At 46.0% G+C, this 27,574-nt stretch overlaps 1 protein-coding gene across 7 annotated transcripts in view; it reads left to right on the top strand.

Moving 5' to 3' along the window:
* ARHGAP12 (Rho GTPase activating protein 12) overlaps positions 1-12,862 on the top strand; it is an 84,495-nt gene extending 71,633 nt beyond the window's left edge. For all 7 annotated transcript variants that reach the window (XM_077268487.1, XM_077268488.1, XM_077268486.1 and 4 more), the window contains 8 exons: positions 803-901; positions 2,606-2,717; positions 2,933-3,049; positions 3,869-3,967; positions 5,022-5,099; positions 6,230-6,364; positions 7,560-7,662; positions 9,561-12,862. In XM_077268487.1, coding sequence (XP_077124602.1) covers positions 803-901; positions 2,606-2,717; positions 2,933-3,049; positions 3,869-3,967; positions 5,022-5,099; positions 6,230-6,364; positions 7,560-7,662; positions 9,561-9,735 — 918 coding nt within the window. In that variant the 3' untranslated portion in view covers positions 9,736-12,862. The remainder of the gene's footprint in view (positions 1-802; positions 902-2,605; positions 2,718-2,932; positions 3,050-3,868; positions 3,968-5,021; positions 5,100-6,229; positions 6,365-7,559; positions 7,663-9,560) is intronic.
* Positions 12,863-27,574: the final 14,712 nt, after the last annotated feature.

Here is a 27,574-nt window from a genome sequence, read left to right as displayed (position 1 = left end):
GGAGAGCTCCCATCCCGTTCAGATGCGTATAGCAGGCACGCAAGATCTCGTGATATCTACTTTGTATAGAGGATTTTCCTAATATTCTAATCCTGTCTGTGATGATAATGAGCCTGCTGAAAAGTCTCCTGTGCAGAACAAAGTGTGAGTTTAGCATTAGGCTTTTTTTGGCCAGTGCAAAACCAAAGAAAAGACCTGGAGAACATGTTGGCGTACGTGCTATGTGTAGGTGCACATTCACACTGTGGCCAGTTAACAGACAAAGTAAGGATAAAGGGTAAAAACAAAATGAGCAATTGCCCTGTAGTAACTAAAAAAAAAGTGATAGTACGTGTAAATGCCATAGGGTACACTGCCGACACTATATTGATAAAAAAACATAAAAGCCATCCCACCACGACAAGGTGTACCCCGCCATGATGGGACCTAACCAGTGTCAGAATTGTAAGATTTCTGTTATTTTTTTGTTATAAAGTAGATGGTGTTATGTAAAACATTATGAAAAAGTTGTTAAAAAAAATACTTGTATCATTAAACGTTGAGATTCTTTTTAAATAGTCGGTCAACTTATTTTACCCACCAAAATCGCAAAGTTATTAAAGCAGGTGAAACAATAAAGATGGAATAAATGTTTTATCTGGTAATGTCACCGTCCAGTTTGGCCAGTAAACCCCCCACCAGACAGAGAGGGGCCGGCCTCCTACTGATCATTACAGCCAATCAAGACCACATATCCGTATCCTCATGTCTCCTCTTACTTTCTTATTTATTTATTTATTTATTTTTTTCCAATTTCTTCTAGCTAAAAACTCCCTCAGGAACAGACCTTCTGATACAAACGGAGAATGACAATATGATCAAGGAATGGTACTCGGCACTCTGCAACACCATGGGCATTCCGGTACGCTCCTGCGAGATTCATTTGTGGGCATTTTATGGAGGACTGTGATCACCTAGAATAGATACAAGTGTAACGAGATCTCAGCTGTGAAAAGCATTGGCGCGAAAGGGCTTCAGTCTGACTCTAAACAAGAATGTTCCCATTCACTGACAGCAAGCAGAGATCTCAGAAATGCCCAACCATTTATATTACAAAGTTGTCACTGGGGTCCTCATCACCGTATCTGTTTCACCACTAGTATGTGTTAGTCCAGAGCTGCATTTATAATTCTGCACACTTCACAGCTGAATTTCTTGCATGTTCCGTGTCTGCAAATAGCTCGATCGCTCACTCTATTGTTTCCTACAGCAAGCAGCAGAAGTGAATGCACGCACGTGTATTCTCTGTTCATCTGAGCATGCATGCAGTTTTAATGGAAAGAAGGGAGTGAGCTGCTTCCTGGCATGTCTGAAGTAGTCTTATTTCCTGCGAGAAGAAAAAAAAAACGATATTGAATTCCAATATGAGGAGACCACCATGGACCTGGTGTGGCGGGGCCCGGTCACCCTGGTGTGGCGGGCCCTGGTCACCCTGGTGTGGCGGGCCCTGGTCACCCTGGTGTGGCGGGCCCCGGTCACCCTGGTGTGGCGGGCCCCGGTCACCCTGGTGTGGCGGGCCCCGGTCACCCTGGTGTGGCGGGCCCCGGTCACCCTGGTGTGGCGGGCCCCGGTCACCCTGGTGTGGCGGGCCCCGGTCACCCTGGTGTGGCGGGCCCCGGTCACCCTGGTGTGGCGGGCCCCGGTCACCCTGGTGTGGCGGGCCCCGGTCACCCTGGTGTGGCGGGCCCCGGTCACCCTGGTGTGGCGGGCCCCGGTCACCCTGGTGTGGCAGGGCCCCGGTCACCCTGGTGTGGCAGGGCCCCGGTCACCCTGGTGTGGCCAACTTTAATGCTTGTTAGGTCCTTTACTTTGAATAAGTACATGGTAAATTACATGAATTATTATCTATAAAATTTAAGAACTATGTGTAAGTGGCATGTAGACCGGCTCGGACTGGCCCACTGGATAACAGGAGAATCCTCCGGTAGGCCCCTTTTTTGGAGGCTTCCTAATGAGCAGAGCTACTACACTTGATTTGCAATTTGCAGAAAAAGCTATAATCTAATCATTCGCTAAACAAGTTAGCCAATTTAATACTACATAGAAGCAAAAGTACATTTGTCTACTAGGATCAGGTTATTTTTGCATGTAACCGAACTGTGGGCCGAAAAAATAAATGTTACTGGTGGGTCTTTGCCAGCCAGTCCAACACTACATGTAAGGAGCATAAATTGGTGAGGAGGTGATGGGTGACTCTGCCTGTAAAGTATTGTGATTACATATATTTTTGGCTGTATAGTAAAACACATTTTATTTAACATCGTAAAGGCATTGCCCACTTTGTACTTTTTTTTTTAATGTTCAGAAGGGCATTAAAAAAAGAAAAATATTCACCCCACTAATTCTCAGCTCTTCCAAGGTCCTATACCGATCTCTGATTTCTGGATATTCTTGACACATGAGGTGACCGCTCGGTGATGTCTCACCTCTGGGGCCACTAATAGACCAAGTTATTGGGGGCGGCCAAACGCTTATTAATTTTTCAATTAATGCCATTCTGACCATTCTGTCAACAAAATCTACATGGAAAATACATTTATTAAAGGGATTGTCTTTTCTTTTTCAGATAATGGAGTCTGAGGAGCCCAGTGAGGATATCGTGCCTGACTCTCCGGTAGAGAAACAAGGGAAGGATAAGCACGAGAAGGAGAAAGATCACGATTCTAAAAAGACTCGATGTAGGTGTGATCAGAGCCGCTGAAGTCACTCTAGTAGTGGTCCCAGTATTAACGCACACGGGGAAGGGAAAACCAAGCACTCGCCTATGCCAACCAATCACACCGCCACTTTCATTCCATAATTATATACACTTCATTTAGGTCTCTATGACCATATTCATTTTTTATTGTATGAGTAAAAATGTAAATATTCCACATATTATTTGTATTTTTAGCCATAAAACAAACGTCTGTTGATAATTCGGAGCAAAAGAAGACGAAAACAAAATTAAAGAAGTTTCTTACAAGACGTCCAACAATGCAAGCCGTGCGTGAGAAGGGCTACATTAAAGGTGATTTGTTTGGAAATACGGGATTTCTGCTGAAATCAGAGCAAGTTGGTGCCATAAAATAGTGAATTCACCTTAGGGATCGAGAGAGAGTTCGCATATTGCAACCGAAGTGTTTCTTTTCCACAATTTTCCAAGTTTGTTGTAAAAAAAAAAATCCACACTATGGGTGCAGCTTGTGAATACTGTGCCTATCTAATCCTGCAAGCAGTGGTAACAAGGAGACACTAGTGTCCTGTTGTTTTTGTGTTCACATCTCATTTTTGGCTTCTTCAGGGGCGCATGTTAGGAGTATTTGACAATCTTCCTACTGAAGCTAGGTATAATGTGATTTAGTTGTGTACAGTTGTTGTTTTTTTTAATGATATTCCTCTGCATAAGAACTCGTGGCAGATAGGGGCCATCTTTTCCCAAGAAATGTGGATTGAAATAATTGCAAGACGCACTAGGCTCAGGTTTCCACAGAAGCACAAATATCTAGCGTTTCGCCCATAGATCGCAATGACTGTCTATAGAAGGACATGGCTTTGTCTACCAGCTTAATGTGCCCTATCAAATTTGGCAATAAATATATCAAGGCACTAGCATTAGTATTTTGTGGGGGTTTTTTGTCAAAAATTTGAGGATTACAAAGTACAAAGGAGGCTTTCTGCACCCAAAATTATGATTCGTGATTCTTTTATTTCTACTGACAGTCTAGATTAGATGTGGACGGGTATGTTACCATTTATGTCTCAGGTGTACTGTAGTTTACTGCCGGCTGAATACTTATTACGTTACATTATTCGAGTGGTCATCCTTCTGTGCTGCTCCTGTTTGCAGATCCTGTATTCGGCTCCAGCCTGGCCAGTCTTTGTCAAAGAGAAAACACTACAGTGCCAAAATTTGTTAAGATGTGCATCGACCATATCGAACAGCAAGGTATGTACTATGTGCACATTAACAAAATGCGTAGGGCTATGCTGCAGCGCCTGGCACAGCCACCCCCAAATGCTCGAAGGATGCAGCGATTGATAGAGCACTGTGCCCATTTATTGGCGAAACCCTCCATGATCAGATATTGAAGACCTATCCAAAAGAATGTCTGGCTTCTCCATTGTAATGAATCTGCACCTTTACCACTCAGACATGACGAGTGAAGGTTTTCAGCCTCAAAATGTAATCTAGAGTGTTTCATTGATTGACAGCAATCACAAGTATTAAAGGTTTATTCTCATTAGGGCGCTGCGGGAGTGTAGGGGCACTGGGGCAGTGTAGGGCGCTTCGGGGAGTGTTGGGGCGCTTCGGGGAGTGTTGGGGCGCTGCGGATAGGGTTGGGGCGCTGCGGATAGGGTTGGGGCGCTGCGGATAGTGTTGGGGCGCTGCGGATAGTGTTGGGGCGCTGCGGGGAGTGTTGGGGCGCTGCAGGGAGTGTTGGGGCGCTGCGGGGAGTGTAGGCGTGGGCTATGCTTTCCTGAATGATTGACTGTTCGTACCAGCAGCATCTTTGTGACGCTGTGTTGTCTATGTTACTGCAATCATAGGCAATTTTTGCCTCTGCAGCAATGGAGGAGCACAGGGCTGGCTGGATCCCCCTAGACCAGGCCAACTGCACAGCAGCACTTGCATGCTCTATAACAAAGAGCTTGTAAGCGCATGTTCCTTGCCTAGGAGAGTATTTTTAATAAGTGTTAAATTACAAAGTTGCTCATTTTTACAAACACTTTTGCAATTTTAACCATTTATGATATTGCGAACGCCCCTATAAAATTACTGTCACTTTACATATTATATCTGCCACGGCTTATTCCATGCATTACGAGGGCTGACCATATCCGCCAACAAGAATCTGGCCGATGTTTCTTCAGTGATTCGATTTTATGTTGCTTTTCGTGCACATGTGGAGTTTGCGGGACATGTGGATTTGCACAAATAACGGAATTGTGGTGAAGCAAGTGATCACGGAGTGACACCATTATGTTACTTCTTCTTTTAGGACTGGACGTTGACGGCCTGTACAGAGTCAGTGGAAACCTCGCGGTGATACAGAAGCTCAGATTTGCGGTGACACACGGTGAGTTCTGTTTTCCACACACACATCCCCATAGTCATCATCCTCGTCTGATTGGAAATTCGTTGTCATAGATCTTTATTTGCTGCTTTGTCTATTGCTGAGCGGTCTGTAGATCGAGATCCTAACGGGTGATTTTCAGATCTTTCCTGCAGATCATCTCACACCAGTGGTAGTCAGCATAATATGGTGGCCGTGAGTGCAGCCCGAGTCCACCCACGGCGCCGAGCGTTAGTCAGTGTGCTGGTCTGCACAGTCCTGACGATCCTTTCTGTAGGTGTATGGCCACCGCTACCTTACAAGGTTCGGACCCTGCTCCAGTTGCTGTGTATAGATGCTGTTGGCCGCACAGAGGCTGTGGGTATTAGGACTCCATGGGACTCATAGCTAAGGACCTGTCATGGGACTAGAAATGGCGCCACCCATGTCAGCAGGTTATGTGCAGTATTGCAACTGTCCCATTCACCTCTGTTGTGCTGAGCTGAAAAACCACACACAACCCGTACGCAGGGGTGGCGCTGTTTTTTGGGAAAAAATCATCCATATTTTTCCCATTCTATATAGCCCCTTTATTTTTCTCCAGGCTGTTTGTTCTAACTTGGAATTGGCTTTGTTTTCTCTCAGTGTAGTTGGATGATTTATTGAAACTTGTGACTTTTGTATAAAGTTTGATGCTATTTTCCTAGTATTATGATGCATCTGGGCATCCCGATAGTTAGCGATAGCTCGGTTACTGATGCCAACCTTTTTGCCAATTATTCACTTTTTTCTAAAAAAAAATAAAATGAATTCCTTGTCCCAAAGCTTTGTTTTCCCTTTGATTTCTCTTACTACTTTGGTTTCTTTGTTTTGTGATCTGGATACTTCCACAGACATGTTTATTCTTTATGGCTGAAAACTAGATTTTTAGTCTCTCATGTCCAGAAAACCAAAGGTTGGGTTGTGACCCTACTACATGTGCTGCACGGTGGGCGCTGGGGACGGCGGTATTTATTGGTATCTATGAAGAGCAGACGCTTGGCAAACATGCCACATCTCACTAGTATAAGGGGAATAACCACATACAGTGGTGCACTGACCAGGAATACAGACGCAGCGCCGTGCCCTCCATAACACGCCACGCTTTATTGCAGATGAGAAACTGGACCTGAACGACAGCAAATGGGAAGACATCCATGTGATCACCGGGGCACTGAAGATGTTCTTCAGGGAGCTGCCCGAGCCGCTCTTCACCTACAGCCATTTCAACGACTTTGTGAATGCAATCAGTAAGTACAAATCTGATAATCAGTCGTCAGGAATGCATTCATTAGTTCGCCATTTTTAACCCTTTCACTGTTCAGTATGAAGTTCCTACATCACGGTAGTAAAAAGGGGCTAAATAAGGTAAAGATTCCAGAAACTTTCCCATCTGATCATTACCTCTGCATAATAAGTTTCGCAATAAGCCTTCGTCTGGGGGTGATGAAGACCAAGGCCTGTGCTGAAACCCCCATTCCAGTGGGATTGGACAGGTATATGATGGGTATTATTGTTACCAATAATTATTGTCCCTAACTTTGCTGTACGCCCGGTATACACTTTATTATAAATATATAATTTTTTCCTGCAGTACCTGATGCTGTTGGTCGATTAGTGCAATTATACACCATGTATTATATGTATATTTCATGATCATTAATGCTGTAGCCTCAATCGGTGAACCTGTTTGTCCTGCGATTATATTTATCTCCTCCTATCCTGCTGTAATATGTGTGCGCCACCTCCATATTATATACATAGTGGTGCCTGCACTATTCAGCATTTATATGGATGTGTGAAATTAGACTTTGGCCAGTGTGACGTGTGATGCAGCCATTTCTGCAAGTGCAGCCCTGTTCTAATGACTTGTGATTGATCCTGCACCCAAATTACGCTCCGGTCAAATGCACCATTTCACGCGTCCGACGTTCTCATATGGGTGCTACCTGTGGTTTTCACTGTTAGCCCTCATACCTGTGATAGTCTATGGGACCATTCACATGTCCATGATTTTTTTGCGGACCCGGCGATTCCAAGGAATTTGCTGAGCTGTCTGATTTTGATCTGAGTGTCTGATCAAAATCTGCAGTGAAAAGAAATCAGGCAACTCAGATGCCACGTGAGTGCAGTCCAATTTTCACTGCCTGGTCACATAGGACATTGGTGTAGAAACTTTATTTTTTTTCCCTCCAAAGTCTTATCAAAATAATCTGTTTTCCTCGTACATGAGAATAACTGACGTCTGAATGAGACCTAAGAAGATAAAAATCACGCCTGTATTAAATTGTGATATATTTTTTTGCTGCAGTTCCTAATTGGGGCCACTAGGGGGCAGTGGAGTACCACGTACCACCAGTCTCTATGGATGGCAGTGTTAGTGCTCATAATGATTTGTAAGTGACTTTTTTTTCTTTCTTTTTTTTTCTCTCCTTCTCTTTTCAGAACAAGAGCCCAAGCTCCGCGTTCAGGCAGTCAGAGATTTAATTAAACAGTTGCCAAAGCCGAACCAAGACACAATGCAGGCACTCTTCAAGCATCTCAAGCAGTGAGTGGGGAGCATTGAGTACACGATAGATTTGTCATTGGGATTGTCTGATTTTTTTTTTTTTTTCTCTTGTAAGTGGCATTTTAGCTGAGCTCAGTTGTTTCCTTACGCGGGAATCTGAAATCCAAGCATTGCTGCACATAAAAGCCTATAATTGGTGCTTAGAGGGGCTGTCACTGCCCGTCCTCTGCATGTTTGTGGATGTGTAAATGTAATACATAGAGGTGAACAGGTCGGGTATGTGACGGAGGTAAACTTACAGGCACCTCTATGGTATATGGCAGCGATCTGCTCCATTGGGTACAGTGGATATCTGTGTGGTCCGTGCTGTTGTATGCGTGCAATCACAGCGTGCTGCTTGCAAAAGTAAAGGCCTCAGAGCAGCGTTTTCAGGTTTTGAGACCCTGATTCCAGTGATGTATCACTTAGTGCAGTTTTGATACGTTTTCTCCACTGTAGATGTAGCAGTGCTATGAATGCTGAGCTGTGTATAACCCCGCCCACACCACTGATTGGCAGTTTGCTGACAATGTGATCAGTAGTGGAGGTAATGTGATCAGTAGTGGAGGCGGGTTAGCCATACTGCCAGTCACATGACACCCAGTCCTGCAGTGATAATCTCCTGCTGATAAAACTCTAATTCTGCAATCCTGGCTCCATGGTGTTCAACATAGTAACGGAGTTCAGAAAAGCCGGACAAGGGGGGGGAGGACACATCCTCCCCTCTGACCAGTTGCGCCCCCACGCGGATTACAGTTGTGCATTTCACAGCCGGGCACTGTCCTCGGACTCTTCTCCCGGTGGAGATCCAGCTGTGCTCCCTGGAGGAAAGTATGCAAATGAGCGCTCATCTAAAAGGAAGAAAATGATTTTGGTGCCCCCTACAGGTACACACAATAATCAATAAGCATCTATAAGTGGCCGAGAGCATGTTAAATAGTCAGAGAAAACTCTCCCAATATCAAAATAAATCTAAAGGAGCATCACTCCCAAGGAAACATATCACGTACTAGCGAAAAAAAGGAGTATAGATACTCAATATTCTAGAGAAATATCAAATTTTATTAGAAATACAACAAAATATTACATGTGGATAAAATACAATAGCATGACAGAATATATAACAAAAATTCCGACATGCGGACAGGAGAAGAAACAACCAGTACACTAAGAGATAGGGCACACTACCAAATATGACCTGGGTAAGTCTAAAATGGTATAACACAATGTGCCTGCCATAGAAAAAGAAGTCTCAGAGGGAACAACGCCCTCTACATATGCTGCATACTCATATCTTAGTACAGCCAATAGCATGTAACCAATAAGAACTTACCCATAGTCGGTCACGGTCTGTGTGTTGCCTTCCCACTACCCCTGACGCGCGTTTCGCACGATGGCTTTTTCAAAGGGGAGGTGACAAAAAGCCATGAGTATGCAGCATATGTAGAGGGCGTTGTTCCCTCTGAGACTTCTTTTTCTATGGCAGGCACATTGTGTTATACCATTTTAGACTTACCCAGGTCATATTTGGTAGTGTGCCCTATCTCTTAGTGTACTGGTTGTTTCTTCTCCTGTCCGCATGTCGGAATTTTTGTTATATATTCTGTCATGCTATTGTATTTTATCCACATGTAATATTTTGTTGTATTTCTAATAAAATTTGATATTTCTCTAGAATATTGAGTATCTATACTCCTTTTTTTCGCTAGTACGTGATATGCCCCCTACAGGTAGTAGCCTCTAAACCAATGTCAGTATAGAGCCTTGAAACCTCTTGAGATCTGGGCCGCACCTGGGACGCACACCCACCATTTGCGTTTCCTGCCCCCCATCTGTGCAGGGCTGGGATCCTAGTTGGCTCATAAGACTAATTCTTATGTCGTCTTTTTTTCCCCCAGCGTTGTAGAAACAGGAGAAAAGAACAGAATGACCTTCCAGAGTTTAGCCATCGTCTTTGGTCCAACGTTACTGAAACCGGAACAAGAGACTGGTAATATCGCCATTCACACGGTCTACCAGAACCAGATCGTGGAGCTCATCCTGCTGGAATACAACGCCATATTCGGCCGCTGACGTCACTTCTCTCAATGGGAGCAACCACTCTGACCATCTCGCCCTGAAGGACTCCGATATTATATTATTATTATTTACTGATATTTTATTGCGGACCAAACTGTGTTGTGCTGATGTTTGCACTTGTACGAAGATGACCAGACCCCTCTAGGTTTGGACGGTCGGACTCGCGACACTTCCTCTTGACCATATCCATTCGTGACTCTTTATATCATTTTTTTTTTTTCCCGCATTCAGTTGCATTTTTTTTTCCCTTAACAGAACTGCAAGTCTAACACAGACACTGGATCGACTGGAAAATAAAACTACTAATCTCACACCGTAGAGACGAACCTTTCTTCGCTGTTGCTTGCGCTGAAGTGTTTGCAGCTAATGATTGGTGGTGAATCATTTGTAGTGAAATTGCATCTCGTACGTGTCTCTTGATGCCGACAATGACTTATGTGCAGGCGTGCCGTATACCGGTCACTAGAAGCTGCCGCTCCAGCTACCTGCTCACTGTTTTTGTATCGGAGCTTGGTATTACCACTGACATTTATGGCCTTGAAGAACTGCACAGTACTAATAGTGTCCTACTCCAGTCTCTGAATTCTGGATCCTCGTATTCTCATGAACTGACTTCTGATTGTGTGTAATAGTTGGGTATTCTATTACATTACAGTGTATTAAAGAGCACTTGCCCCTAAGTTTATATCTGTGATATCTAGTCCTCGAGTTGGGTTCGGTTTGGACTTTTCCTAGTTATATCTGTCTTTAGGTCCCAAGTCACATGAGACTAAAGTCAGGAGGAACAGACTGCCATCTGATGTGTATAAGGGCCCCCCGACTATTCACTGACAGATTGTCGGAGGAGTAAAGGATCGGGGTGTTTATTCACAGTGCCAGATCATTTTTGTTTCTCTGGGAGATAAACTGCGGCCAGAGGTGGTGTCTACTAGCGGCTGATGTCCCCCTCCTCATTGAAGGGTATCTACTAGTGGCTGATGTCCCCCTCCTCATTGAAGGGTATCTACTAGTGGCTGATGTCCCCCTCCTCATTGAAGGGTGTCTACTAGTGGCTGATGTCCCCCTCCTCATTGAAGGGTGTGTACAAGCTGCTGATGTCCCCCTCCTCATTGAAGGGTGTCTACTAGCTTCTGATGTCACCCTCCTCATTGAAGCTAAGCATCCATGTATGTAAGACTGTCATGAGTAATGGCTGTCTGCTAAACAAGCTTCTAGCCAACCCTTATCTGTATGGGCACTATTATTGTAAAGACACAAAAGAGGAAAGACGACCAAACCCCCCACTCCCCTCCATTTCAGTGGTTGCAGACGACTACAAATATCTGAGGATAGGAACTCTGAGCTTTCTATTTTTCGGGGGTGATAAGTCGCAGCCAGAAGTGTTTAGTAGCTTATATCTTCCCTCTCCATGTTGAAAGCGCATGCGCACCCTCCGCAGCCGAGCACTCGTGTACGGTGGAGTTAGCTGAGATAACCGTCTGCTGAGGAAACGTTTCTGTGGCAGCTCTTGTGTATGGGCAGCTTCTAAGAGTTGTCCATTAATCGGACAACTCAATCTGTTTGCCCTCCAATAAAATAACACCAATACCCCCCTACAGTGCCGGCGCTGTTCCAGCGGTTTAGGGGATTGCATGATCCTAAACCAGTTGAGCCAGTGGCATCACTGCTGGAATGGCACGGCACTGGAGGGGGGGGAGTATAGGCGTTATTTTGCTGGTGGGAAATCAATTCAGAAGGGCTTGTCTGAGTAGTGGACAACTCATTTAAGAAAGGAGAGTAGAAACCAGCTCGCCATTTACTCCTGTGCTCGTTACGTGGTCCTATGGAAGAAAAAAAGATTCATTCAGCGCTCGGATTCATTATTTCTGGCTGTATTTGCACTTGTTAAAATATATCCAGAGTAGGGATGATCGAATAACTTCAGATAAGTCCAAATCCGAATAGCTATGGCGCTTACTGAATAGCTGCAGCTGGAACCCAGATCCCTGGAGCTCCCGATAATCAGGTGTCCGGCGCCGCAGCGGAATGTGTCGTGGGTGTGTGACAGTCAGAACACATGCATGCAGAGCCTGTTTGTTGGGATTGTCACACATACATGCAGCTGCTGCGCCGTACACCTGATTATCGGGAGCGCTCCAGGGATCCGAGTTCCCGCTGCAGCTATTGGGATAAGCACTTATCCAAAGCTATTCACTCAACCCCAATCCAGCGCTAAAATAACATCACTAACACATTTCTAATTCATATGCTTTATGACTGAAAACACGTCACATTGGAACCGCGTAACCAGTGTCCTTTTATCTCTGAACCTGTGATCTTTTTCACATGTGCCAATAAACCCCAAATCACTGTTACTCTAAGTCTTGGGCCTACCTCTCTGCAGCTCTGTGCTGTCCTAGGGTCCTAGCCTCACTGGCTTATACGTCTGGTTATGAAGATATCTAAGGCAGAATCCGATCCCTGGACTTCCCCAAGTTCCATTTTTTTCCATCCACCCAGCTGTCCCAGAACCAGATGGATTTTAGAGGTCAATTTGTGGACTCCGATGTATATTGTTATAACTTTAGTGGGAAATGCTCTGGAATCTGCCAACTTCAGCTGTATCCTGCGGCCAGTGATCATTCTGGGGTATTATTACAGTACACTGATGTATATAGGGGCCGGGGCTCATTGTATATAATGGCCGCTGTATAGTCTCGCCGCCTTCTGCTTCTTCTTCCCCCCTTTCTAATGCAATACAGGCAGCTTCGCTCCTCCTCATCCTCCTCCATCAATCCTCTGCCTCCCACCACTAACTATATGCACTTTTAGATGGGAACTGTTTTATTTGCTGGTAGAGCTTTTATGCATAGGTACTGGAAATATTTAAAAGGCTCAAGCCGACGGGTTATTTAATATGTACAGTATATTTTAGAGAGAAAAAAAACGGATACCATGGAAGAAATTTCTATATTTCATTGTGCCTGTTTGGTAAGAAAATGACAAGGTGCCCGTTTATGAATTGGTGTGAACTTTAAAGAACAAATCATTGACCTGTGAAGTTGAAGTATTTCTATTACATTTAACAATGTAAACCAATTTGTAAAATAAAAGTGAAATTGGAAGATTTTGTTACTGGGAATATGGTGTGAATTCAATTTTATTAGAGATATATTATAATTATTATTATTTTTTTTATTTTTTAATCGCAGTGTTTTTGTTGGCTTCAAAATGTAGATTGTGTTTTTCGTGCTCATCGTCTCAAGTCCCTACAGTCGCAAAATGCTTCTTAGTTGGAAGGGAATCGGATAATTCATGCTGACAATAATTCTCCATACCAATAATGATCTCCATGTCCAGAACTATCGTATTACTGGGCGTTCTGCGTGCGTAGATCTCTGCTCGCCCCGTCTAAACGTGACCCTAAACGACCGCAGATCGGCTTATACATAAAGAAGCGTAAATGAGCCTTCAGTAAGAAAGGTACAAAGTGTAGCTGGAAATTAGAAAGAATAAAAACTTCTCGCATAGAGATGTCAGATGTGATGGTCTTTGTGTCTTTGTGGAGCTAATTGCTGAGATCCCCATCCATTTGTAAACTATAGGTTCTGGAAGAAAAAGTTTAGGAAAGTTGCAAAATGCTTGTGCAACACAAGAATTTTGCAACTTTTGGCCTTTTTTCATGCCATTTTTGCCCTGCGTGGGCAGGAAGGAGAGTGTGACGACCCCTGCTTGTCAAATTTGTGACCGCTGGCATTCCTTATGCCATAAATCTTACTCCAGTCCACGACTGGAGCAAGATTTGTATCGCGGCGCACGCCTCTTATTATTTTATTTATATAGCACCATTAAATCCATGGTGCTGTACATGAGGAAGGGGTTGCGTACAGAGTTATAGATATCATTTACAGTAAACAAACTTACATTGACAGACTGGTACAGAGGGGAGAGGACCCTGTCCTTGCAGACTTACATTCTACGGCAGAGGTGTCAAACTGTATTCCTCGAGGGCCGCCAACAGGTCATGTTTTCAGGATTTCCTTAGCATTCCACAAGGTGCTGGAATCATTCTGTGCAGGTGATTAAATTATCACCTGTGCAATACAAGGAAATCCTGAAAACATGACCTGTTGGCGGCCCTGGAGGAATGCAGTTTGACACCTCTGTTCTACAGGATAATGGGGAAGAGACAGAAGGTCCGGGGGTCCAGCTGCTCTGGTGGTGGTGAGGCGGCAGGATGGCCTCTTAATGAATTACAACCCCTGGCAAAAATTATGGAATCACCGGCCTTGGAGGAGGTTCATTCAGTTGTTTAATTTTGTAGAAAAAAAGCAGATCACAGACATGGCACAAAACTAATTTCCAATGGCAACTTTCTGGCTTTAAGAAACACTAAAAGAAATCTAGAACAAAAAATGTGGTAGTCCGTAATGGTTACTTTTTTTAACCAAGCATAGGGGAAAAATTATGGAATCAGTCAATTCTGAGGAAACAATTATGGAATCGCCCTGTAAATTTTCATACCCAAAAATAACACCTGCATCAAATTAGATCTGCTCGTTAGTCTGCATCTTAAAAGGAGTGATCACACCTTAGAGAGCTGTTGCACCAAGTGGACTGACATGAATCATGGCTCCAACACAAGAGATGTCAATTGAATCAACGGAGAGGATTATCAAACTCTTAAGAGGGTAAATCATCACGTAATGTTGCAAAAGATGTTGGTTGTTCAGGCAGCTGTGTCTAAAATCTGGACCAAATACAAAGAACATGGGAAGGTTGTTAAAGGCAAACATACTGGTAGACCAAGGAAGACATCAAAGCGTCAAGACCAGAAACTTAAAGCAATATGTCTCCAAAACAGGAAATGCACAACAAAACAAATGAACGAATGGGTGGAAATTGGAGTCAACGTCTGTGACCGAACTGTAAGAAACCGCCTAAAGGAAATGTGTTTTACATACAGAAAAGCTAAACGAAAGCCATCATTAACACCTAAACAGAAAAAAACAAGGTTACAATGGGCTAAGGAAAAGCAATTGTGGACTGTGGATGACTGGATGAAAGTCATATTCAGTGATGAATCACGAATCTGCATTGGGCAAGGTGATGATGCTGGAACGTTTGTTTGGTGCCGTTCCAATGAGATTTATAAAGATGACTGCCTGAAGAGAACATGCAAATTTCCACAGTCATTGATGATATGGGCTGTATGTCAGGTAAAGGCACTGGGGAGATGGCTGTCATTACATCGTCAATAAATGCACAAGTTTATGTTGATATTTTGGACACTTTTCTCCTACGCCTCATTGGGGGACACAGGACCATGGGGTGTTATGCTGCTGCCACTAGGAGGACACTAAGTAGACAGATTAACTCCTCCTCTGCAGTATACACCCCTTCACTGGATACAATTTCAACCAGTTCTTGCTTAGTGTCGGTTTTCAGACCCCAACTTTCTTATTTTAATTTTTATTTTTCTGTAAATTTTTATTTAACGGAGTGAAGGGGGCGACGGATCCTTTTTTATGGGACCCGCTCTCCCCCGAACCAGCAACAGGCGAGCACGGCGAGTATACCTCCCCGTCACTCTCCTGCGACGTATGGCGCACGAAAAACTTGCGCCGGGGCAACGGTTCCTGTACGGTCCCGATTTAACACCCCCCCCCCCTCCCGCCTGCAATAGAGCAATGTGCTCAGGAGAAAATGCAGCCGGAGGGGAAGATGTGCCGCACAAACCCCTCTGCTCAGACGAGGATGCTTCAGGGGCCTCTCCATCCCCACCCAGGGTGCATGGATTGAGTTCACACCCTCACAGACTGTAGATGTGAGAACCGGGGAGCACCGCGGCTGTAAGTACATTCCCCCCTGCTCCCCCGTGTGCGGCAGTTGTGCGGCAGTTATGCGGTCCGGGTCCCTGGGGAGAGGCGCCGCCGACCGGGGGTCGGCGGTGCTGGGCGGAGGTTCGGAAAGCTCCGTCGCGGCCGCACATCGCCGGCAGGCCCCAAAAATTTAGTCCCCGGCTTCTTCAGCCGGAGTAGGCCGCAGTGGGAAAAATCCCTCCCACGGCCGTAGCTCCGCCCCCTACTCCGGCGCTTCTCACCTGGGACGAGAAGCGCCCTCCAAATCTCGGGGGCCATATATTCCACATCCCTCTGCACGGAGCCCCACTTCTACAGCGCTCCACCGCCATATTTCTCCCTGGGGACACAGTCTGGACCGTGGGTAAGCTGCTTCAAGAAGGCTTAACCCCTTCCCGGCGTATACTGCCCGCTCTGTTCCAAAGGCACTATGTCTCAATCAAAGGAGACCAAAAAGGGTAACAAGAAGCACACAGTGTTTTTCACTGTATGTGCCACTTGCAATGCGGCCCTGCCCCGTGCCTACAGTAGCCCACTGTGTGCGGATTGTGCCTCGCCCTCTGTGCAGCCGCCTCTTGCCGCCGCTGGTACTGTCGCCGATGCCACAGCCGTCGACCCTGTAGAGCCTAGCCCCCCTGAGTGGGCAGCCTCTCTGTCACGATCTGTGGCTTCCCTAGCCAGGGCAATTGACTCCCTCAGGGGCCCCTCTCCAGGTCGGACCGCGGAGGATTCAGACGACGGTATGGATCCGTCTACCAGCAGGGGGCGTACCCGGTCACTTTCTACCCGGGGCTCTAGAAAACGTGTTCACGTTTCATCCCCTGACCATGAGCTAGCGGGCCCTTCAGTGCCTGCAAGCTCTGCTTCCCGGTCCCCTTCCCCAACCTCTGATAACTCTGAATATGAGTCCGACATTTCCTATGTTCACGACTCCCCCTCCTCCCAAGAGTCTCTCGACTCTCTCATCGAGGCGGTCAACCAGACCCTGAAAGTGACTGAGGACTCTGTATCGGAACCCGAACACGTGGTGTCTTTCAAACGGACTAAACGTGTACAAAAGGTTTTTGTCACTCACCCTTACTTTAAGGAGATTGTACAAAAACATAGGGATCACCCAGATAAACGTTTCATGGGACAAAGGTCCATTGAGGCAAAATACCCTTTTTCTCGGGAATTAATCAAGGACTGGCTGCAGTCTCCCTCAGTGGACCCTGCTGTGTCACACCTCGCGTCCAAGACCATCCTGTCTCTTTCGGACGGTTCCTCCGTTAAGAACCCCTCCGATCGCCAGATTGATTATTTGGCTCGTTCCGCCTTCGAGGCCACAGGAGCGTCTCTCTTCCCATCCTTCGCCGCCTCCTGGGTGGCGAAGGCTATGGTCTCCTGGACCGAGACTCTTTCCTCTACCATCCAAGCCAGTGACTTACCTCCAGAAGCCAGCATCCTGGTTAACCAGATAGCGCAGGCCGGAGACTTCATAGTCAACGCCTCTATGGACGCAGCCAATTGCGCTGCACAGGCAGCCGCCAATGCAATCTCCATCAGGAGAGCCCTGTGGCTCAGGGATTGGCGAGCAGATTCGGCTTCCAAGCGTTCTCTAACAGCCCTGCCTTACCAGGCTGGTCGGTTATTTGGAGAAAAATTGGACCAAATGATCTCGGATGCTACCGGAGGAAAAAGTAAATTTCTCCCCCAGAAAAAACCTACCCGGCCCTTTCGGTACCAGCAGCAACCTCCATTTCGGCCTTTTCAGCCCGATGCCAACTGGTCTTCTACATCCTCTACCTCCGCATCAGGACGTGGTTCGCGCGGTGGCCGAGGCACCCAGGTCTCTTACAGACCTAATCGCAACTAGAGACCCAGGCCTAAACCACCCGGGTCTAAGGGATCCACATCCCATGGATCCTCCACCCAATGACTCCTTGCAACAGCCGGTGGGCACCAACAAAGTAGGCGGACGCCTGCTCTTGTTCCGCCAAGCCTGGCTCTCAGTCGTTTCCGACGAGTGGGTCAGAGAACTGGTGTCCACCGGATACAAAATAGAATTTTCCTCCCCCCCCCCCCCCCCCCCACGCGCTTCTTCCAGTCTTGCCCTCAAAGGTCACTGCGTTTCTCCAGGCAATACGGGCACTACAAAGGGACGGAGTCATCATTCCGGTCCCCCTAGAACAAAGATTCAAGGGTTTCTACTCGAATCTATTCGTGGTCCCAAAGAAGGACGGATCACTACGTCCGATACTAGACCTGAAGCTACTAAACAGATTCGTAAAAATCCGACACTTCAGGATGGAGTCCCTCCGTTCTGTGGTCGCGTCTATGGAAACAGGAGAATTCCTGGCATCCATAGACATCAAGGATGCCTACCTGCACATACCAATCTTCCCTCCGCATCAGCAGTTCCTCCGCTTCGCTTTTCGCGGGGAACACTTCCAATTTGTGGCCTTGCCCTTCGGTCTCGCCACCACTCCCAGAGTCTTCACGAAGGTCATGGCGGCTGCCATGGCCATTCTTCATTCCAGGGGAGTGGTGGTAATTCCGTACCTGGACGACCTACTGATAAAGGGTCCTTCCTACCCAGCGTGCGAAGAGTCCGTCGTTCTCACGGTGGATACTCTTACTCGCCTGGGATGGAAGATAAACTTCGAAAAATCTTCTCCAATTCCGGCTCAACAGATCTCTTTCCTGGGGATGATACTGGACACTTCCCGCGGTCTGGTCATACTCCCTCAAGACAAGGCTTTGGCCTTGCAGCAGGGAGCTCAGAGTCTTTCCCGTCCAGTCTCCCACTCCATTCGTACCAGCATGCGAGTTCTCGGGCAGATGGTAGCTGCCATGGAAGCGGTCCCATTTGCGCAGTTTCACCTCCGTCCCCTGCAGCATGCGCTACTGTCGGCTTGGGACGGCAACCCGTCCTCCCTTGACCGCCGATTCATCCTGTCTCCACGGGTCAGGAAGACCCTCAGGTGGTGGACGCTGAAGTCCTCCCTAACCCAGGGAAGGTCCTTTCTCCCAGTACGGTGGCTGGTGGTGACCACCGATGCCAGTCTCATAGGCTGGGGAGCGGTCTTCAACCATCACACAGCCCAGGGGCGGTGGTCCACTCAAGAGTCTCGCCTTGCCATCAATATCCTCGAGATTCGAGCTATCAAGCTAGCATTGTTCCAGTTTCACCGCCTTCTGGCAGGTCACCCAGTCAGAATCCAGTCCGACAACGCCACGGCCGTGGCATACATCAACCGTCAGGGCGGAACCCGCAGCAGGACGGCCATGCTCGAGGTGTCTCACATACTTCATTGGGCGGAGTCAAACCATTCGCCCATCTCGGCGATCCACATTCCAGGTGTGGAGAATTGGGCGGCGGACTTTCTCAGCCGCCAGGGCCTCGCCTCCGGAGAGTGGTCCCTTCACCCGGAGGTCTTCCAGCAGATTTGTCATCGCTGGGGGACCCCGGATGTGGATCTCATGGCTTCCAGGATGAACAACAAGGTTCCTCAGTTCTTTGCTCGGTCCCTCGACCCACGGGCCCTCGGAGTAGACGCCCTGGTCTTGCCTTGGCGCCAATTCCGCCTCCCGTACATTTTTCCTCCTCTCCCCCTGCTACCGAGGTTCATCAAAAAGATCAGGGCAGAGGGGGTGCCAGTGATTCTCGTCGCGCCAGACTGGCCGCGTCGGGCATGGTACGCCGAACTGGTTCAGCTGGTAGCCGATGTCCCCTGGCGTCTTCCAGATCGCGTGGATCTTCTTTCACAGGGCCCGATTTACCACCAGAACTCAGGGGCCCTGTCTTTGACGGCTTGGCCGTTGAGTCCTGGATTCTAGGCCAAGCGGGTTTCACTCCCAAGGTGTCCTCCACCATGATCAGAGCCAGGAAACCTGTTTCCATGCGCAGTTACCACCGTACCTGGCGAATTTTTTTCTCATGGTGTGATGCCCAGGGACGATCTCCTCTGGTATTCTCTATCCCTTCCATACTAGAGTTTCTTCAGTCTGGACTAGAGTCGGGACTTGCCCTTAGCTCCCTAAAGGGTCAGGTTTCGGCTTTGTCAGTTTTTTTCCAGCGGAAGATTGCCAATAGGTTGCCGGTGAAAACTTTCTTCCAGGGAGTTTCCCGTGTGGCGCCTCCCTACAAATCGCCCTTGGATCCGTGGGATCTTAATTTGGTTCTCGGAGCTCTTCAGGAGACTCCCTTCGAACCGCTACAGGACGTTTCCTTGACCTTCCTTTCTTGGAAGGTAGTCTTCCTTGTAGCCATTACGTCCATCCGAAGGGTTTCGGAGTTGGCTGCACTTTCCTGCCGCCCTCCCTTTCTAATTTTTCATCCGGACAAGGCGGTATTGAGGACCTCACCCACCTTTTTGCCCAAGGTTGTCTCTTCTTTCCACCTCAATGAGGAGATTGTTCTGCCTTCGTTCTGTCCGGCACCAGCCCATCGCATCGAAAAGGCTCTACACACTCTTGATGTGGTAAGGGCTCTTCGTCGGTACGTCTCGAGGACGGCTCCCTTCCGCACGTCGGACGTCCTGTTCGTACTTCCAGAGGGGCCCAGGAAGGGTTCTCCCGCTTCAAAGGCCACTCTGGCTAAATGGATTCGGTCAGCCATTCAAGAATCCTATCGTGTCAAAGGTGTTCCTATCCCAGAGGGGATCAAGGCCCATTCTACTCGGTCGGTGGGCGCCTCGTGGGCCATTCGGCACCAGGCGTCAGCACAGCAGGTCTGCAAGGCTGCGACGTGGTCCAGTTTGCACACTTTTACCAAGCATTACCACATTCATTCTATCTCTTCTGCAGACGCCGCCCTTGGCAGGCGCATTCTGCAAGCGGCAGTTCCTTAAGCCGTAGGCCAGTGGTACATGGGGTATTAGCATATTGCTCCCCACCCAGGGACTGCTTTTGTACGTCCCATGGTCCTGTGTCCCCCAATGAGGCGTAGGAGAAAAAGAGATTTTTGTATACTCACCGTAAAATCTTTTTCTCTGAGCCACTCATTGGGGGACACAGCACCCACCCTGTTAGCCTGTTTTTTTGGCTTGTTGTTACTTCTTGGTTTTGACATAGTTTGTCCTTGTTCATGCTCCTACTGCTTTACTACCGAACTGGTTGAAATTGTATCCAGTGAAGGGGTGTATACTGCAGAGGAGGAGTTAATCTTTCTGTCTACTTAGTGTCCTCCTAGTGGCAGCAGCATAACACCCCATGGTCCTGTGTCCCCCAATGAGTGGCTCGGAGAAAAAGATTTTACGGTGAGTATACAAAAATCTCTTTTTCTTATCCCATCAATTGAAAGGATGTTTAGGGATGATGAAATCATTTTTCAAGATGATAATGCATCCTGCCATAGAGCAAAAACTGTGAAAATATTCCTTGAAAAAAGACACATAAGATCAATGTCATGGCCTGCAAATAGTCCGGATCTCAATCCAAATGAAAATCTTTGGTGGAAGTTGAAGAAAATTGTCCATGACAAGGCTCCAACCTGCAAAGCTGATCTGGAGACAGCAATCACAGAAAGTTGGAGCCAGATTGATGAAGAGTCCTGTGTGACACTCATTAAGTCCATGCCTCAGAGACGGCAAGCTGTTATAAAAGCCAGAGGTGGTGCAACAAAATACTAGTGATGTGTTGGAGGGTTTTTTTGTTTGTTTTTCATGATTCCATAATTTTTCCCCTATACTTGGTTAAAAAAAAACTAACCATTACCGACTACCACATTTTTTGTTCTTGATTTCTTTTAGTGTTTCTTAAAGCCAGAAAGTTGCCATTAGAAATGACTTTAGTTTTGTGCCATGTCTGTGATCTGCTTTTTCTCTACAAACTAAACAGCTGAATGAACATCCTCCAAGGCCGGTGATTCCATAATTTTTGCCAGGGGTTGTAGGCGCCTCTCACTCCACAGCTTTATGAAAAATGCCTGTTTTGATGAATCGGGGCGGTAGTTTTTTTCTTTCTCCATGCACGCTGAGGGGCGAGCTTTTCTTTGTGTGATCTCAGATCTGTGCTGTGTGCAAATAATCCAGTGCTGCTCTAACTGAGGCTGGCCTCGCCAGTGCGGCGCCCCCTAGCTGCGGGTGTGGTACTTTTCACAAGTGATCAGATGGTGGACCGTGCTTCCTATGGCTGCAGCAAACTTCAGCATTCTTGTAATTATGCAACTCATTTTTTTAAGAGAGAAAAAAAGAAAATCTTAAGATTTCTTATTTAAACACACAGACCTGGCATTAATATGGTATAGAGCGGAGTTTCTCAAACTTGTTCCCTTGGAGCCTCACCAGAAGAAACAATCAGAAGTCTTCCCGTGCTGCTCCACCTCTGATTGAGACATTTCACCGAAACATAGTGATAATCGTCAGCTGCATCCCCCTCCTCTCACTTCTTTTCTGCTTAAAGGGGTTTTTCCCCCCGAACAAAAGTTCATATTAATCAATAATCTTGGAATAATAGTAATTTCCACAATTGGATGTGTTTTTAAAAAATGTTCCTGTGCTGAGATAATCTTATGTGTCCCTGCTGTGTACTGTGTAATGACTGTGTCTGACATAATTCCAGTGATATGTCACTTACTGGTTGTTCAAGTTTTGAATAAAAACTTATGTGCTGCAGAATCAAGCAGTTCTCTGAATGCGGAGCTCTGTAGAGCCCCGCCCACACCACTGATTGGCTGCTTTCTGTGTACACTGTGCATGGGCAGAAAGCTGCCAATCAGTGGTGGGGGCGTGGCTGGACGACCTGGCTGCAGGTTTGCTAGTTCTCTAGTGATAATCTGCTAAGTGATGTTATGAAAACTACAGCAAGCAGCCCAGTAAGTAACACATGGCTGGCATAAGGGTCACTGTTACCTAATCTGAGAAGCAGCATAATGTAGGGGCTGTTTCCCTTTGGAATGCTTTAAATGAAAGCTATTTTTTTCTAAATAGTTCTATCATCAGAAAATGACCAAATGTTTAAATCAGGTATTTGCCTTTACAGCTATTTAAATGAGATTTTATTTTTCTTATTCCATATCACAATCTTTATAAAAAAAAAAATAATAATAATTAATAATCTTGACAAAGGGGCTGCAGCGTTGGTGGTTTTCTCTTCAGAGCAGCGCTCCCGGCGTTAGAGAACTTTTCCACATCGGTCTTAGTGATGCCATGCTGGTGAATACGCCATTGCTTTTTACATGGGACTGTATAACCATGGAATCTGAAACAAATCTGTGCAGCCATGAGACGTCTCTGTTTGGAGCAGATTCCACGTAGTTACATGTTTTCGTACTCCACGTGTTTGCGGTATTGATTTGCGCCATTTCTCTCTATATCCCGATTCTGTACTTGCACTTTGTGTACAGTTTGGTGCATTTCCATCATTTAGCAGATCGGTTGTGCAGTGAAACGACGGGTCAGGAAGGTTAACTGCTGCTCATGTGTAGCCTCCATTGTGCCGACGCTCCTCCGCGATGCCTGTCATCGGCGGGCACAATGGCGGCATACACTGTACGGCTCACCCAGGGCAGCGCTAACAATGAAGCACAGTTCTTGCTCCATGATGGCTCCATGACTTGGGTCTTGGTGGTGAGTATTTCCCAGATTACACAGGAAGAGAGGGCGGCCGCTCCTGCTCCCTGGCCTTGTCGGCTTTGACAAAGGACATAGTGTAAGTCTTTCTATTGTAATGTCTGGGAATGACAATGTGACACACAAATCTCGGCTTGGAGCTCAGCGACATCAGTGCCCATAAAATGCACAAAATATGGCTCAGCATTGCTGTATTGTTTATGGCGGTAATAATGTCAGAAAGTGAGATTACAAAATCCCGCCCCGAGCCTGCTACAGCTCTTCTCCGATACACCCAGGTACGTGTCTGTCCCTAGCCTTATTATAGCAGGAGATTTTTTTTTTTTTTTTCTTCTTTCAGTAAAATGTTTTTTTTTAATTTTAAAATAAACAATTTCTTTGGACTGATGTAGATTGCAGTTCCGCCCCTGCATAATTTTCTATCAGTGCTGGGGTTGTAATCGCACCCGGGCCGTGGAGCCTAATGGGCCCCAAAAGTCCCTTTGGCCTATATGAAAAGACCAATACTATTAAAGATTTGCAATTATTGGCGACCTCTTTGGATCTTTTGTATTGGGGCCCATGAGCTTTAAATTACTCCACTGAAAATATGGCCATTTGTATGTATACCCCTAGTGCAACCCTCCAGCACTACAGGTTCCTGACTATTCCCTCCCTATGGGTTACTGCACACAGCCAAGCCCTATTCAGTATTACGGAGCCAGAGGCCGCTGTGTGTGCTGCCATATATCATCTCTGTGGAACCTTATTTTGCCCTACAAGCAATTCTTCTACACAATAAGGCTGGAGTCACACTCAGCGTAAGACAATACGGTCCGTTTTTTACGGCCGTAATACGGTGAAATGTTCCCAAAATAGTGGTCCGTATGTCCTCCGTAGTCAGGGTGTGTCAGCGTATTTTGCGCATGGCATCCTCCGTATGTAATCCGTATGGCATCCGTACTGCGAGATTTTCTCGCAGGCTTGCAAAACCGACATCTAATGGATTTATGTGCTCAAGTGTTCGGTAAAACATATATACAGTGTATATATATATATATATATATATATATATATATATATATATATATATATATATATATATATATAATAGAAAAAACACCAGCGGCACTGACCCGCAATCCAATTTCAGCCGTAGCTCTTTGCGGGGGTAACGGAGGAACTCTTTGCTGCCAACTTACTGCATCACCCTCGGGTGCTCCTCGCCAGAAACAAAGTCCTTCATTCATGTAAAATACACATAAGAAAAAATGCTGAGGGCACTCACCGGTCTTCAGTAAAAAAGTTTCTTTATTGTAAACAATACATCCAGAAAAGGGTTATGGCCGGGGGAAGGAAAGCTCGCGTGAGCAGGGGAAAACGTCACCGCAACTCAATGTAAGTACAGATCACTCAGATTTCCTTCATTCCCCGGGGATTACAGACACGAGCGAGTGCATTAGCGCAGCTCATGGCTGTAAAATAATTAACCCCTTCAGATGGATTACCTCGTGGGACGTGACGGTTCATCTGAGGGTATGTATCTTGTGCGTTTATTATTTTGCCAAGCGAGGGTTTGCAAATGGATTGAGAGAGCAATAAAATATTAAAACAACCTGTTTGTTTATTTCATTAAAATACTTTTTAATCATGTGTGTGTGTGTTTTATTAACCATTTCGTACTATTGGATTAATAATGGATAGGTGTCATAATTGACGCCTCTCCATTATTAATCTGGCTTAATGTCACCTTACAATAGCAAGGTGACATTAACCCTTCATTACCCCATATCCCACCGCTACAGGGAGTGGGAAGAGAGTGGCCAAGTGCCAGATTAGGCGCATCTTCCAGATGTGCCTTTTCTGGGGTGGCTGGGGGCAGATGTTTGTAGCCAGGGGGGGGCCAATAGCCATGGACCCTCTCCTGGCTATTAATATCTGCCCTCAGTCACTGGCTTTACCACTCTGGCGGAGAAAATTGCGCGGGAGCCCACGCCAATTTTTTCCGCCATTTAACCCTTTATTTTAGCAGCTACAGCGCTGAAATTTTGCACATACACACTACTAACATTAGTAGTGTGGAATATGCAAAAAAAAATGGGGATATGAGATGGTTTACTGTATGTAAACCACGTCTCATATCCTGTCGGGTTCAGGCAGGAGAAATGAAAAGCCGGCAATTGAATTACCGACTTTTCACTAACACCGCTGCGTATTTCTCGCAAGTCACACTGCTGGTCCGTGTGGAATCCGTATTTTTCTCGCCCCCATAGACTTTCATTGGCGATTTTTTTTTGCGCAATACGCTGACAAACGCAGCATGCTGCGATTTTGTACGGCCGTAGAAAGCCGTATAATACTGAACCGTAATATACGGCTGATAGGAGCAGCCCCATTGAGAATAATTGTGCCGTTTATTTGGCGAGTTTTACGGACGTATTTTCTGCGCTCTTACGTCCGTAAAACTCGCTAGTGTGACGCCGGCCTAATTCTGTAAAACAACACGCCACATGCTCTTCTATTAATCCAAGAGAGAAAAAACCCTCTACACAAAACATGGCTCCATAGACCTCTATAGGCGCTGTATTACTGGGCAGAGTATGCACAAGGCTCTAGGGACTGATCTATATTTTTTTTTTTTTTTAGTATTTTAAGGCTGGATGGTGACATTGGGTTGAGTTTGAGTTTCTTCACAAATCTGTAGTCCCTCTGTGACTGCAGACTTGTGAATTCTCACGTCGAGCTGTGAGAATTCTCCTGTGTCGGTGGTGAGACTACACATACCTCCAGCCACATTCCAACTAGACGTGGGTGACCTTGCTCAATACAAGGTAATGGAATGAGGCCACACGTCTAGTCGGAATGTGACCAGAAATATGCATATTGTATACATGCAGTCACATGACCGCTCAGTCTGCCAGCTCATGAGAATCTATACAGTGTGCATGTTTTGAGGATTCATAAGGAAGCAGTCACATAGCGTGTATGTAGACTTTCATGGAAAAACTTGGACCACCCCTTTAAGTCAAAGGAACGTGGCTCTAAAAATCCTATTAAATAAACCTCTAAAGTGACCATGATGTTCTTACCGTCCTCCATTCTGTTACATTTTATCTCCTAATCAAAAATTTAGAAGAAGAAAGTAAAGTCTTCATGTGCGACCCAGGGGGCATCCATTTAAAGGGAAAAGCTGTTGCTCGATTTCTGCTGCCCAATCTCCAGGTGGCGTGAATCAGAGCGTGGTTGCGTGACTGCAGCTGGGAATGGGTCCTTCCCCTGCGGTGTTAGTGGGTGTATAGCCATATTTAGGAAAAGGGGTGGGTTATTGCTGGTCGTCCACGACCAGAAATAAGAGTAGGCTGATGCTGGCATGGATAGACACATTACATACTATAATTACAGCACAGCAGTGCGTGTGGAAAACAAGAAAGAGCCCACTGATGTAGACGGATCGCCCCATAAATGCTCTCCTATGCAGCGGTGTGCATTATTATTATCATCAGACCAGACATGTAGGAGCTATGAAAACGGACAATAATGCATCTGATTCTTCCATATCCAGGGAAGAATAAACTGCGAGATAATAAACCTTCCACTGCCCAGAGATAATGTCTGTATACAATAATGCTGCCGGAGTCAGACAATGTAAGAGCCGATCGTCAGAGACAGACCGAGATGACAAACAATGTGTGTGTATACGGTGTATAATTATATATATATATATATATATATATATATATACATACTCAATTGTGCTCAAAAGTTTACATACCCAGGCAGAATTTTTGCTTTCTTGGCCTTTTCTCAGAGAATATGAATGATAACACCAAAACTTTTTCTCCGCTCATGGTTAGTGGTTGGGTGAAGCCATTTATTGTCAAACTATTGTGTTTTCTCTTGTTAAATCATAATGACAACCCAAAACATCCAATTGATCCTGATCAAAAGTTCACATACCCCATTTCTTAATACCGTGTATTGCCCCCTCTAACAGTTTTGCAAGCCACTGTGTATCTCGTCCAAGAGCTGAATTCACATCCTCACAGCTCAGTACTACTTTGTATTTTTCTCGATGGTGTTGCTGTTTCTCTGTGTTTAAAAAAAAAAAAGGAATGAAGAGCAGGAATCCCTCCGTATGTGCTGTGCATGAGAGACATCATAGCCGCTAGTCTCTCTCTACCAGGGACAATGGTGACAATGCAGAATATAACTCATGCGATGGCCAGGAATGGTGTTATTCCTCCTGAGTGTATACACGGAACATTCTATTCTGAAACATTACTTGAAAGTTCAGTCACCCTTTAACTATTAAGTTAAAATATATATATATATATATATATATATACAGTGGGGCGAAAAAGTATTTAGTCAGTCAGCAATAGTGCAAATTCCACCACTTAAAAAGATGAGAGGCGTCTGTAATTTACATCATAGGTAGACCTCAACTATGGGAGACAAACT

This window comes from Ranitomeya variabilis, chromosome 6 (assembly GCF_051348905.1).
Source record: "Ranitomeya variabilis isolate aRanVar5 chromosome 6, aRanVar5.hap1, whole genome shotgun sequence".
Taxonomy (NCBI): Eukaryota; Metazoa; Chordata; class Amphibia; order Anura; family Dendrobatidae; genus Ranitomeya; species Ranitomeya variabilis.
The sequence above is the reverse complement of the archived record's forward strand: the minus strand, read 5'-3'. Positions and strand labels throughout refer to the sequence as shown.